This window comes from Ovis aries, chromosome 20, assembly GCF_016772045.2.
Source record: "Ovis aries strain OAR_USU_Benz2616 breed Rambouillet chromosome 20, ARS-UI_Ramb_v3.0, whole genome shotgun sequence".
Lineage (NCBI taxonomy): Eukaryota > Metazoa > Chordata > Mammalia > Artiodactyla > Bovidae > Ovis > Ovis aries.
In genome coordinates this window covers 23,931,915-23,945,766 of record NC_056073.1, presented here as the reverse complement: position 1 = coordinate 23,945,766, position 13,852 = coordinate 23,931,915, and the positions used below count along the sequence as shown (strand labels likewise).

At 40.4% G+C, this 13,852-nt stretch overlaps 1 protein-coding gene across 3 annotated transcripts in view; it reads left to right on the top strand.

Moving 5' to 3' along the window:
- Nucleotides 1–13,852, top strand: part of PKHD1 (PKHD1 ciliary IPT domain containing fibrocystin/polyductin) — a 454,852-nt gene that overhangs the window by 234,075 nt on the left and 206,925 nt on the right. For all 3 annotated transcript variants that reach the window (XM_060403704.1, XM_060403705.1, XM_027959080.3), the window contains exon 51: nucleotides 7,780–7,845. In XM_060403704.1, coding sequence (XP_060259687.1) covers nucleotides 7,780–7,845 — 66 coding nt within the window. The remainder of the gene's footprint in view (nucleotides 1–7,779; nucleotides 7,846–13,852) is intronic.

The following is a 13,852-nucleotide window of genomic DNA, read 5'->3' as shown; positions in this document are numbered from 1 at the left end:
CTCTTAGGCAGCTGGGCCCCCCAAAGCATCAGGCGGAGCGTGTAATCACTGACTCCATGCTGACAATGGCCACTTGTAGGGGGGTGGCCAGGAGGAGGTCTTCATCACAATAGGAACACAATTATTGCAGCTGCTAGGGAGGGCTATGCTTCTTCCTGTAGAAATAGAATAGGACTTGCCCCAAACAGGAGGACAAGGTTGGGGGGAGGTGGTGGGGGTGAAGAGGGGTGGAGAAAACAATCCTGAGTTGATTATTCATATTCTGACTCTTGGAAGCCTGATGCGGAACCAGTGGGGTCCCAGCAGCTGTTCCCGCACCGTCCTCTTCTAATAATCGTGCATTCTGTCTGAGGTCAACTTACTTTTGACCCTGTCCTTTTTATACAGGGAAGAGGCTCTTTAGGGCAAACTGTTGGGTTGTGGCGGGATGCATTAAACACTCACAGCCCCTTCCCTTTGCTCTATCCCCCGCCCAACCAGCAGCCGGTGATAAATTCATATCAGATGCCGAGCTATTCACACTCGCCCTCCTGAGTTCACACAGCCCCCACTCGCACAGCGGAGATGCAGCCGAGCTGGGATATTGTGCGAGGTGGCAGCTGAGAAAGTCCGCCTGCTAGGCTCAGAGGCTCCCATGTACCACCTTCTTCTCATCAGACTGAAAAAACAGACACGTCTAGCCAGGCTGGCTGGTGCTTGTTTCCAAATGTCCCACTCACCAGGATAAAGATAGGCTCTTTGGCAAGAATCCGGGGCTCTTGTCCATGAGGGCAAGAGGGCTGTGGATAGAAAGACAAATGGACTTTATTGTTTGTTCCTATTACTCCAAAGAACTTAGGTCACATCACACTGAGGTCTCAGAAATGATGCTTTAATTTGAGAGATCCTGAAAATAAAGAGTGTTTTCCTAACTGCCCAGGTTTCTATCTCCTCAAAGTGCTAAGGTCCTGGGATGGAGCTGCCTGCTACCTGGACCCTTCTGTTTCTCAGCGGGTCTAGGAAACCCCATGCAACTCCTCAAGGAGGAATCTTGCCAGAATCTAAGGAGGGAAGACTCAGCTCGTTCCCCAGAGCTCTTGGGGGAGGATTCTGTGAACAGGGCAGAATCATAATCCTTTGAAACTCTGTACCCATTCCCATGTTGAGGCCCTCTGAGGCAATCTATGGCATTCTAGTTAATAAATTAATTTACATTCTTATAGAAAACTCATTCCCCAAAGATCCCCAAGGATTTTGTACCGGTAATATAGACAGTTGACTTCAGGGACATGCATGGCAAACCTTTATGGCAAAAATAGAGACTGGAACGGGAGCTGTGGATGTGAGAAGTGATTTTTGCTTCCCAATTACGAGCAACTTCTCCATAAGGAGAAGGAAGAAACAGAGAAAGGAAAGAAAGAAGGAAGGAAGGAAAACCCAGGAGTCAGAATCAGATACACTTTCAAGGAATCACTCAAGGTTAAGGAGCTCATTCTCAGTGATGCTGGTGGCTGGCTTTGGTTCATACAGGTCACAGGTGGTCTAACCAGTTTCGTGACTTGGATTTTCTGATTGTTTCAGTGCTGTTTCTAGTATACTAGTGTTTTGTTTTGTTTTGTTTTAATCCAAGCTTATGTTCCTACCCTTGTAAACCAAATCTTCTTTCTTCTATTTGTAGGAAAAACTTATACTTATTAACAGTACTTCTTAAACTTTAGGCATTTGAGTAACACCTTCACACCGTCTCATCCTACCTCCTATACTATTACTTACTTGATAATTTTCTAAAGTCGACTCCCACACTGTTTTATTTTTAAAGTCCTTCTCTTTTAAAGCAATAATATCCATAAAATCATGGGTTTAGTGACCTACTTGCTTTCTCTAAAATATATTAACATCCATAACTATTAAAACTTTTATCCTACTAGAATCATCACATTTATTTTATATTTTGGGAGTAGACTTTGACCTTCAAGTTCTTGGTATAAATGATGAAAAGTAAGAATTGTGAATGTAAGGATCTTTTTTTTAAAAAAAATTCTGGGTCCCTTTCCTCATTTGCTAAGAACACCTGCCTCTGAGTAAAAATCGCATTTTGAGATTTGTAAACTTCCTTCCATAAGTGCTTTCTAAGTGTGCCTCCTGGGTACTCAGCTGGAATGCTTGCTTCCAGGTTCCCTGCCCCCCTGCCAGAGGCGCTGGTTCTGCACAGGGCCCGGGAATCACACGCCTGCTGCGCAAGTGCAGCAAACATTGCTCTGAGTCAGAATAACAATTGTGATTGTTCTCTGAGTTAATTAAGAAGGTATAATTGAGCCAACTCTCAGGACTGTTTAATGTAGATGTATCTGTCGACATCTTGATCAAATTCTTTTGCTCTTAAAAAAATACACCCTTTTATGAATGAATGTTATTGGGAGTAATAGAAGACTCACAAGTCTTAGAAGGATCTTCGTATCTGGTTTCTTTGAAGGTCTTGAAAAGATCCTGAGTGATGAGTGCTGAGGTGTCTCAGTGGCTATCTCTGAGAGGCTGGAACCAGACAGGAGTGTGGTCCTGCAAATCAAGCTTTAGCTGCCCAGGAACCAGTTGACAAAACAGCCTTCTCTGTGGCTGGGTTAAAGAGCTGATTTCTAGGCAGCAAGAATTGAACAGGGAGGGAGAAGCAGGGCAGGAGGGCACAGGAGTTGTGAGAAGTGGTAGAGGCCAACAGGGCAAGTGAAGATGAAAATGCCAAGAGAGGACCAACCCAAGAGCTGGCCCATGAAGATGGTGCTGGAAGTGTGTCCAGGGCCAACAGAGATGGAAAGCAGGCATGAGTTGATAAGACTGGATGGAACTCACAGACACAGAAGCACTTGCTCTTTTCTGTTCTGTCCACACGCAGTTAGAGGGTGACTCAGCCTAGATAAATGTGGGCTGAGCGAGAAGTCCCAATGTGTGCATAACAAGTTGCCTACATACAAGGGAATTCAGTTCTATAATTATGCGTAACTTGTGCATAAGTCCAGCAAAGTTAACCTAGGTACCCAGCTAACACAATCAGCTATATAGTAGTGTACTGTAATAGGTTTGTAATACTTTTCACACAATACATAAAAACTGAACAGACCTCCAAATAAAACATTTTTAAACTTACAGTATAGGACCTTGAAAAGTACAGTAGTACAGTACAACAGCTGGCACACAGGGGCTGGCATCGAGTGAGCAGGCAAAAAGAGTCACTGACTGGAGGAGGGAGAGGAGGTGGGAGAGGATAGAGCTGAAGGATTGTCAGCAAGGAGACGGAGGGCAAGGTGCAGTTTCAGTGACACCCGATGCTGATGGCGCTGGTTCTGGTTCCTTACTGGAACAGGATACACTTTCACGTCTTTGAAAGTTTGCAACTTGAAGGTTTGTATGTAGGGAGATTCACTGTACAATCCTCAGAGGCCAAGTGAGCAGGGGATAGAATGAAGAAGAAAACAGGCAGGGGATCTATTGCTAAGATGCCAGGTGTTTTTTCTTTTTAGATAGACAGGTACTCTTCCCCTCCAAAATTCCAAGAGAAAATGGGACCTGCTCTGGGAGAGAATCAATTAATTTTTCTCTTCCCTAGGGCCCTCAGGAGGACAGAATTTGCCAGCACAACACATCACTCTGGCAGGCACAAGAATCAGATCTACTTGAGTAATTCCTCTCTCACCGGGAGCCATTTTCTTACACGTTTTTCCCTTCCTCCTAGAGGTCTGTGTTTATAGCAAGCTTAGATCATATAGCACTCATCAGAATAATTTGGCCGTAATTGACTTAAAGACTTCTTTTCTTTTTGAGGGCCAACCAGATATTCTTACAATCTGGGAAGGATCAACGGCAGTGAGTTTCCATTGATAAACAAAGGAGATTAACCGTTCTCATCTTACAAACACAAAATCAGAAATCGTAAGCACTGAGAAAACATATGTACAATATCACAGCTTGTGTTAGGCTCTTAAACTCTCCCTGAGTCAATAGCTTAAGTCTCAGATGATTTTTATCCTTCTTTGTATGTACCCACATTGGAAATGACACGGCATTTATACTGTCTTTTATAGAGTCAAAGCACTTTAGCAAACTTTAGTAGATCTGGTTAAGTTGCTTACAACTTGGAATACTAGGGCTCATCATGATTAGGTGCAGCTGTCAGAAGAATAAAAGCATTTTTTCCCTTGGTTTTGTTAACTGGCTCCTAGAAAAATGAGCATGTCTTAATAACAGTATTGATGATGACTCACACGTATTGTTCATTGAAACCAAGTCCTGTGCTAAGCGTGTTACCTGGATTAGCCCATCTTTTCTTCCTGATCACGCTATGATATAGGTAATAGGATGATTCCTGTTTTCAGAGGAAGTGAGTGAGGCTCAGAACTTGTCAGTTACCCACATGGAGGACCTGGAAGGTCTAGGATTCAAATCCAGGCTGCTGAATTTCACCCACAAGCTTCCTGTTTACTCTCAGCTTAGAAAGGGTGTTTGGGAAGAAGCAGCCTACTGCATCAGCACACGTGCTCAGAGGCAGCCCGCAGGGGGCATGCAGTGTAGGAAATCAGACTTTTCTCATTTTTCCTACTTTTGTGCCCCATTTTCTCTGCTACTGAAACTGCTTCTCTTCTCAGATTGAATGATATTTACATACTGGCTTTAATAAAATGAGTAATAGCTTTTCAATGCCTATTTTATTAATGGTTTCAATGTCTGCTTTGAGGAAGAGGTTGCTCTGGAGGTTGGAGCCGTCTGTATACCTATAGAGGCTGAACAAAGCCAGAATCTGCCCAGCTTGGAAGCCACTGGTACAGAGGTGCAGGTGTGCCAGCTCGCTGCTCCAGGGAGCCTTGGTTTACAAGGAACAGGGCCTGGGTGAGGGCTTTAGTGGACAAAGGAAAGTGAGACAGCCTATCATGGGAGTCAGAGATGTCCAGGGTTCACCTTTTCAGTCTTCTGGGTAATCATCACTGCTGCCTATCAGGACTGTATAGTCAGTGTTAACTTCAGTGCCAGATGCTGCACTGCTGGTGGGATCCTTTGTGTGTGTGTGAAGTCGCTCAGTCGTGTCCAACTCTTTGCGACCCCATGGACTGTGGCCTACCAGGCTCCTCCCTCCATGGGATTCTCCAGGCAAGAGTACTAGAGTGGGTTGCATTTCCTTCTCCAGGGGATCTTCCTGACCCAGGGGTCGAACCCAGGTCTCCCGCATTCCAGGCAGATGCTTTAATGTCTGAGCCACCAGGGAAGCCAGGGATTCTGGATGCATGGATTACTTTCCCTTTACTTCAAAGCCCCTCCTCTATGTAGTGGGAAAAATGATGTTTCTATTCTCCCCTAAGTATAAATATTATATATTTTGGGTTGAATAAATCATTATACAATTGCTAGAGTAGCTTTGAAAAAGACTCTTTACATGTGATGTTTTTTCACTTTCTTTACCTCAGGGGCTGTGTCTTAAGGAAGAAGGCACAGATGTACTAAAATTTATAAATGCCTGGAAATTATTAACAAGGATAATTGAGTTTTTTTTGTTGAAATCTAGTTGATATACAATGTTCTGTTAGTTTCTGCTGCACAGTAAAGCAATTCAGTTATACACCACCCCTCCCCCCCACACACACATATATTCTTTTTCTTATTCTTTTCCACTATGGCTTATTACAAGATATTGAATATTCCCTGTACTATAAAGTTGGCCCTTGTGTTTATTTATGTATAGTATTGTGTATCTGCTAATCCCAAACTCCTACTTTGTCCTTCCTTCACCTTTGGCAACCATACGTTTGTTTTCTATATCTGTGAGTACAAGGATGATTTTAATAACATCTTTAAGTGAGCTAACTTCCCTTTCCAAATGATTCTCAGAATTTTTTTAAAATTTACCTTTCCTAGAGTTTGATTCTATTACAATATTTTATTCCTTTCTCTTGTGCAAGGGTATTTTACTGTTATAGACTTATGTGTGTTTTAGATGTCATTTTGCCATAAATTTGACTTTTCTTTCTGATTGAATCGAACTTTTTTACTACTTTGTCTTTGAGTTCCTTTAAAAGGGTTATTTCTTGCCTCCAATTGTTTAATTTGTTGAAATGGTGAGTTATTAATAAATCCTGGCATCCAGAGTAGAGCAGTTTATCTAGATTGGTTCATGAGAGTCAAGATATACATGCCCAACAATGTCTAGGATCTTAAGATACAGGAGAAAAACCCCTCCCTCAGAGATTTAGAGACAGAGCTGAGGATCGAGGCAGTCCTGAATTCACCACAGTTGATGCACAATAATATTTGCTCATTGAGAGTGACCTTGCTATAAGTATCACAGTTTGGTTCTAGATGCACTTTTCAACTTGAGGAAATGCATAGATCGGTGTGAGTAGAAATGGATATTAGACATTATAGGGAAAAAAGAGATGAGATGTTGAGCTGGTGGCTTTATTATTAATTATTATTATTAAGTTAGAAAAGTGGGTAAAATGGGCAATAGTATAAAAAAACAATATAAGCAAACTTTTGGAAGGAATGATGAAGGAGAACACATGAAGAACAAGTTGGCCATTGTTCCTGGTCTCAAAATGTGTACAGTGTAAGGAGAAAGCCACAGACACACACATTTTATAATAGGGAAAATATTTTTCACTGAAGTAGAGCTGATTTTCAATATTATATTAGTTTCAGGTATACAGCATCATGATTCTGTATTTCTGAAGATGATATTCTGCTATAGGTTATTACAGAAAAATTTTAAATGAGAATAATCAACAAAAGAAAGAATAAAATCAGAGAGGTCTCATCATGGGTGTTTTGGGGACTTATTTTCTTTGTAATGTTCTGAAGCTTATGCTTTGTAATTAGAAAGAATGATCCTTGGTCTACTCCAAACCTGCCACAGAGGAAAGGGTTTAGTGCTCCAGGGAGAGGCAAATGGGGGGCATGAGTGGGACCAAGGCCCCAGGGCTGCAACCTTCGGCATCATTGGGCTCTTCAGCGGTGGGAGGTTTTGGCCTTCATGGCATCTGATAAGGCAGAAAGGTAATTAACCAATGAGAGACAAGGTGTTACTGAAAAGTGGGGTTCGTGCACCTGATTACTAATTAATCAGGCGTGAGAGCACCTTGTAGATGCATTCACTATTTAATTATAGCAGCCTCTCTTGGCAAAGGAGCATATGTTCCCAGCTTAATCTACTGGTTTATACTGACATCAAATTGTCATTATCAGAAAGAATCAGGCCTTTTGATTATTTTCACTAATTTATTGAACACTTAAAATTAATGAACCCCAGGCCTTTCAAATGTGCTCAGTTGGTCTGGAAGATAGGAGGAGAAAGTGAGGAGGGGGGTTGGAGAAACGACTTCATTAAAAGGACAATTTGCCTGGATAACGGTAAAGCAAGTACATTTCATGGGTGATCTGAATTCTATTGGTGAAAACCACACGAATTCCAAAAGCTGAGCCTCCAAACTGATGGAAGGGAAATAACATATGAGGGATGTCCTGCTGACCAACACTGGCCTCCAAAGAACATATGGTCAAAGGATTTTTTCCCCTAATTATTTATGTGCTGATTCTCTTGGAAACCTCACTGTGATTAAGTTTAATCAAAAGCAAACAATCAAAATCAAATGCTGGAAATCAATTGTTAGACTAACTAACAAGGACTGCATTTTTTTGTTTGTTTGTTTGCTTTGAAAATGTGATTAGACTGGGGAGAATTTAACATAAAGTCATCTTTCTCACACATGAATATCTTTTGTATTAAGAAAATCTTTGTATCTTATCCAACTGTGATTCTTTCAGTTTCAGGTGAAGGCCAAGTTAAAGTAGTTCTCCAGGTGAGGAAAGGTGTGGGCCCAACTATTTCAGGTAAGTGTTAACTCACCAAATAGAACTGCCGAATGCAAAAGGATGTCTTCCCATCATTTTATAAATTTCTCCCGTCATATTTTTTTGTAGGGAAGGTATCAACCCTAAAGTTTTTATGTCTGACAAGTCTTCATTGTGTCACCCCTACAGCTAAAATATATGTATGCATGTCAAAGAAAGATATAAGAGTGCTGCATTTTAAAACATTGGAAAGTAAGAATTACAACATGTAAATAAGCACGTTTCATAAATTATGGACCATATGTGCACACAGGAGTCCAGATCTGCAGATGGGCCATTAGGCCCCCACCAAATGGAAAGAAAAATTCAGGGTATCTCAAAACTTTAATTGTTCCCAGTAATTTCAGGAAATCAGGGTAAACAAACCCTCCTCAAAAGTCGGATGGTTCTGTGAAATCTTCCTAACTCATAAAAGCTAAACTCTCAAAGACTAAATGACTCATAAGCACCTTCTAATGTATTTCATTGTTTGTTTTTGTTTATTCGGAGGCAGTTTAACTATACATTTGCAGCAGGGATAAATCTTTTCAAAGGCTGAGTTTTCCTTTGATTTCCAGTGGCATTTTTTGTGTGTTATGTCAGAGAAGAGCCAGGCTAATCAGAAAATGATTTAATTCCTCCATTTGTTTTATTTTTTTTAAGTCCTCCATTTAAATTAATAAATAAACGAGGATAAGGTATTGCACTAAAGCTATAAACTAGAAGTACTGACTTTGACTGTTCCATGCTTATTTGCCTGAGAAGAATGGGATTCTTTGTTTTTATATCTGTGAACTGCCATCGCCTTTGCTCTTTATGTTCCTGTTCCTTTTTCACTTTTTTCCTTTAGGTGACTCACAAGTCTTTGTTGAATGCCTCCCATGTGATGTGTAGGAGGCTACAATGGTGAGCAAGATGGAGTGCTCTTTGACTTCATGAGGTCTTATGGCCACTGGGAGGTGTCAATCAAATGACTAATTAATCAAGGAATATGTTCCTTTTAAAATAATTGTTACCAAGGAGAAGTATCTTATGATTGTTTCTGTGTTCAGACTCCCCCAGAAGAGATGCGATTGGTTGGGTGAGCCCTTATTTTGTAGATAACCACCTGTAGGGGGAGCTCTCATGCCAGGTCCACTGGGAGGATCCTGGGCCATCTGCACCTGTAAGTGGCCATTCCTGGTTCGGGCAGCTTTCATCAGCATAACATGGCACTCAGCACTTAGTGTGAAGAATTCTGTATTAAGGACTCTTTGGAAGGACATTGTGGGTAGCTGGTATCTGGGACTTTTCAGCAGGGGTCAATTTAACTGGGAGATGCTTCACTTGGCCTGTCAATTGCAGCATGCTGGATAAATAGAAAGCTATTGCTTCATAGAGTTGTAGAATTTTAGTAAGAGAAGGAACCCCATAAAGTATCCTATCCAATTGCTTCATTTTACAAATAAGGACATGGAAGCCTAAAGATTAAATAGTTTACACAATCAGTGGTTGAGCCTGGATGAGCCTGGATGAGGACTCAGGTTTCCAACTCAGGCCAGTGTTCTTTCTGTTATACCCTGTAAACCCTAAAGTGTTCAAGCTACTCTTTTTTTGGTATATTTTAATTTATGAGTTACATTAAATTTATTATTATATAGCCAATTTTTGTAGCTTGGAACAGAAAAGCTTGGAATAGACTGGGATAGAAAACTATCCTAAGACCCAGGGAGTTATGGAACTAGTATGTTACCATTTGTTATATTCAAATATTTATTATTAATATGGTTCCAAGGCATTGATTGATCTCTATCATATGGGATATAAGCACTAATGTCAAAATTAAACTAAGGGCGTGGGTTTTGTTTAATGGAGAGCTCTATGAAAACCAGTAAAATGTTTGCAATATCAAAAATTCTTTGATAAAACAAGAATGGAATAAGTAATGGAATTCCATGTATATGTTCCCATTAAGAGATTCAATGAACATGTAATTCAGAAAATATAATTTGGGTTTAGGTGTTCTGCTAAGAGTCTTTTAGCCTTTTATTTAATTGAGGACTTAACCTGAGTCGACTGTGCTGGTCATTTTGGGGACGTTGGAAACTCCAAGGAAGCAGAAATTAAAGTATGTATGGACCAGTGTTAGGAAGAAGCAGAGAAGGTGGTGCTGATGAAAGCTGCTTAGTGCTGCTTAGGCAGGTTGGGTTAAGGAGGTATGCTCATCTGGGTCAAGACGGTACCCAGTTTTCTGAAGACCCAGGGCAGGTCTTTAATGCTCCCCTGACACTGTGACTTCACTGGTTTTCTCTCGGTATCCATGGTGCTTTATAAAAGATGAAGGAGAGGAAAAGGGTGAAGCAACTCACATCAGGGGAAAGTGAAAATATTTCTGAGGAGCTTTTAGCTCAGCCATGTTGTCATTTCAGTGGGGGCTAATTGCAACTGTTGTTGACAGTCATTTACAAACATTCAGATGATTGGACGGAGAAGGCAATAACAACCCACTCCAGCGTTCTTGCCTGGATAATCCCAGGGATGGGGGATCCCAACCCTGGTGGGCTGCCATCTGTGGGGTTGCACAGAGTTGGACACGACTGAAGCGACTTAGCAGCAGCAGATAATTGGATACTCTTTTTCTAAATTTGCCCTCCCTTTCCCCACAGATCGGGTTTATTTCCTTTCTTCTGGCTTTGAAATCTGTCAGCCTTTCTCCTATTTCAAGTCAATCCATCCCTTCTAGCATCTTTCGAACTTTATTTTATCAGCAAATGAAGTTAACCTCTCCATCATTCCTGGCTCCTTCTGTTCAGTACCTCTCAATTAAAAAAAAATTCATAGACACTGAATCTTCCTCCAGTTGATATTGCTTCTGCAGACTTATCAAAAGATGAGCCTTCTCTTGATGCAGAGCCATAAAAAGCACTGTTTATAATAGCCAGGACTTGGACGCAACCTAGATGTCCATCAGCAGATGAATGGACAAGAAAACTGTGGTACATATACACAATGGAATATTACTCAGCCATTAAAAATAATACATTTGAATCAGTTCTAATAAGGTGGATGAGTCTGGAGCCTATTATACAGAGTAAAGTAAACCAGAAAGAAAAACATCAATATAGTATACTAATGCATATATATGGAATTTAGAAAGATGGTAATGATAACCCTGTATGCGAGACAGCAAAAGAGACACAGATATATTGAACAGTCTTTTGGACTCTGTGGGAGAGGGCGAGGGTGCAAGGATTTGGGAGAATGTCATTGAAACATGTAAAATAACATATGTGAAACGAATTGCCAGTCCAGGTTCGATGCATGAGACAGGGTGCTCTGGGCTGGTGCACTGGGATGACCCAGAGGGATGGGATGGGGAGGGAGGTGGGAGCGGGGTTCAAGATGGGGAACAAGTGTACATTTGTGGCGTATTCTAGTCAATGTACGGCAAAACCAATACAATAGTGTAAAGCAAAATAAATAAATAATTTAAAAAATAAAGGAAGGAAGGGAAAAAAGAGCTGGGTAAACGAAGGATTAGATGGCAATATTTGGCTCACATAACGAGTTGGAGACCATCTCAAGTGGTGGCTGTTGTTGACTGACAAATTTGAGAGGGAAATGTTGGTCTTGAACAGTGTTCATGGGCTGCAGTTTTAAGAGAAGTCTAATTATTCTAAAGAGTAGGAAGACAGATCAAAGGCTCAGGATCTCAGATCCTTTTCTCAATAAGTGTTTTGCGTGATCAGACCTAATGTCTTTTCTTCCCCACTTCTAGTGTCCTCCTAAGTCTGCTACAATTCAAGTGGTTTCCACCTCCAGCACTCCACTGACACTCTCTTCATCTTGATCAGCCATGTCCTGGTTGTCACATTCAGCAGCCACTTCTTATTCCTTCTCTTATTGGAACTTTGCTATTAACAAGATCACTTCTACTCTCTGGACATTCTTTATTTCTTAGTCTTCCAAGACATTCCTCTCTTCTGGTTCTCCATGTATATAGCTGATAGCTTTAACTCTTTAGGCTTCTTTTCCTCTCCTCTCCTTTCTGTATTAAAAACAGTCACCTGGAAACCTGATGTTAACTATATAGACATCTCATAACTGCAGGAGACTAAACATGTCCTTCTCTATTAAGTGTTCTTATTTTAAGGCAATATGGTATAAAATAACCAAATTCATTCATCATAACATTTCTTAGAATAGCAATTTCAAGATTTAGTTTGTTCAGTTAAAGACAGGTTTAACCTTCCCATAGACAAGAGTGAAGATGACAAAAATGAAGAATGTTTCTAATGTGTGATACAAAATTGAAACAGCTAAGGGTTTTTGAGGCTTGGAATAGGGTTTTAAAGAACCTGATCATTGCCTGTTTAAAATATCACTGGAAATGAGAACATCTCTTTCTGTTTTGTGGTATCTGTTAGTGGCCACCTCAATAAATATCCCCACCCTATCACCATCTGGGTATTTAGAGTATAGCATTGAAAAGAAGAAAAAATTGAAAAGAAACTTAGAAAGTTTCTTTATAAGAATGTATTATACTACTGGTGTTTATAAAATATTTCTATTTTTTAAAAAATGAAGTATAGTTGATTTATAAGTTTATAGTTGATTTATAGTTTCTGGTATACAGCAACATATATACATATATTATTTTCTTATGGTTTTCCACTATGATTTATTATATAATAGTAGATATAAAATATTTCTAAATCCTCTTTCACAGTAAGTTTTGTTCTAAGACATCACCTGGTTTCTATGGTGTGGGATATATTTTGTGCTAATTGTCTAGGATTTCTACTTGACCATAATCTATGTATTTTTAAGTTATCCTGGGGCCCTAATTAGACCATAACTAGCAGGGAGTTGGGTTCATACAGACAATATAGTCAGGTGTTCTCCATGGTTCTGACCTTAGGCATTTTGTCTTTCCACACTGTAGTCCCAAGGAGCTCTCACAGCCCATCCTCAGATTTTCAAATATGGCCTCTGGGCCAGTGATGCCAAGATCCATCTCTCAGATTCAGAGTTCTTTCCCAGCCTTCAGATTCACATCCATCCCCTGCTTGCTGTGCATCTCTACCTGGAAGCTTCAAAGACACCCCAAACATTAAATGGCCCAAACTGAATTAATCAAATGTTGGTCTTAATGGGCATCTCCACCAGACACCACCCATGCTGGAAACCCCTGGCTGACCCTTGGCTTCTCCATTTTTGTTCCCCTTCCCGCTCTGACCTCTGGTTGTTTTTCTGGCCCTATCACTTGTCTCTTTCTGACTGTGTGACTCAGCAATACCAAACTGCTTATAGTCCTTCCACATGATCTCTCATTTCTTGCCATCCATTATGTTCATCCCTCTAGAGTGCAGACTCTCAGTTCATATCCTCACCCCCTTCACCCCAATTAGGTCCTATGCCTTTAAGTGCAGCTCAGATGCTTCGACTCCAGGAAGCCTCCCCTGGTGAGGTCTCACTGCCTGCCTTGGTCAGGTACCATCAAAGATAATTCCCTTCTAAAGTCTATCCCTCTAGTATTTACTTACATACTTACACAATGCTAGTACCTCCTTGGGGGCAAGCATGACATTTGATTTCTTTTTGCACTATTTCACTGTTTTTTAGGACAGTTCTGATAGAGGAGGCACTCATTATTTATGCTTATGAAGTTAGCAAGTAATAGAGGAGATTCTTTCTCTCATTATGTGAGTTCATGAATTTCCCAGAAAATCTGCCAAGTAAAATAAGAACTGAATGTAAAATTACAAGTTATATGATCTAAATTACATAAAAATGCTGAGAGATTCTGGAAGGAAACACAAATAAAAGGTTAATGGCAGTTATCTCTAGGTGGTGAGATAGTAGGCAGTTATTATTTTTCTTTTTCTTTCTATATTCGCATTTTACAAATGGCTCATGCTAAACATATGCTGTGCTATTCATAATAAAGGCAAAACACAAGTGTTTAATTGCAAAAGTAGAATATATTTTCCTTTCAAGTGGAGGTAATCCAAGGATTGAATAATTA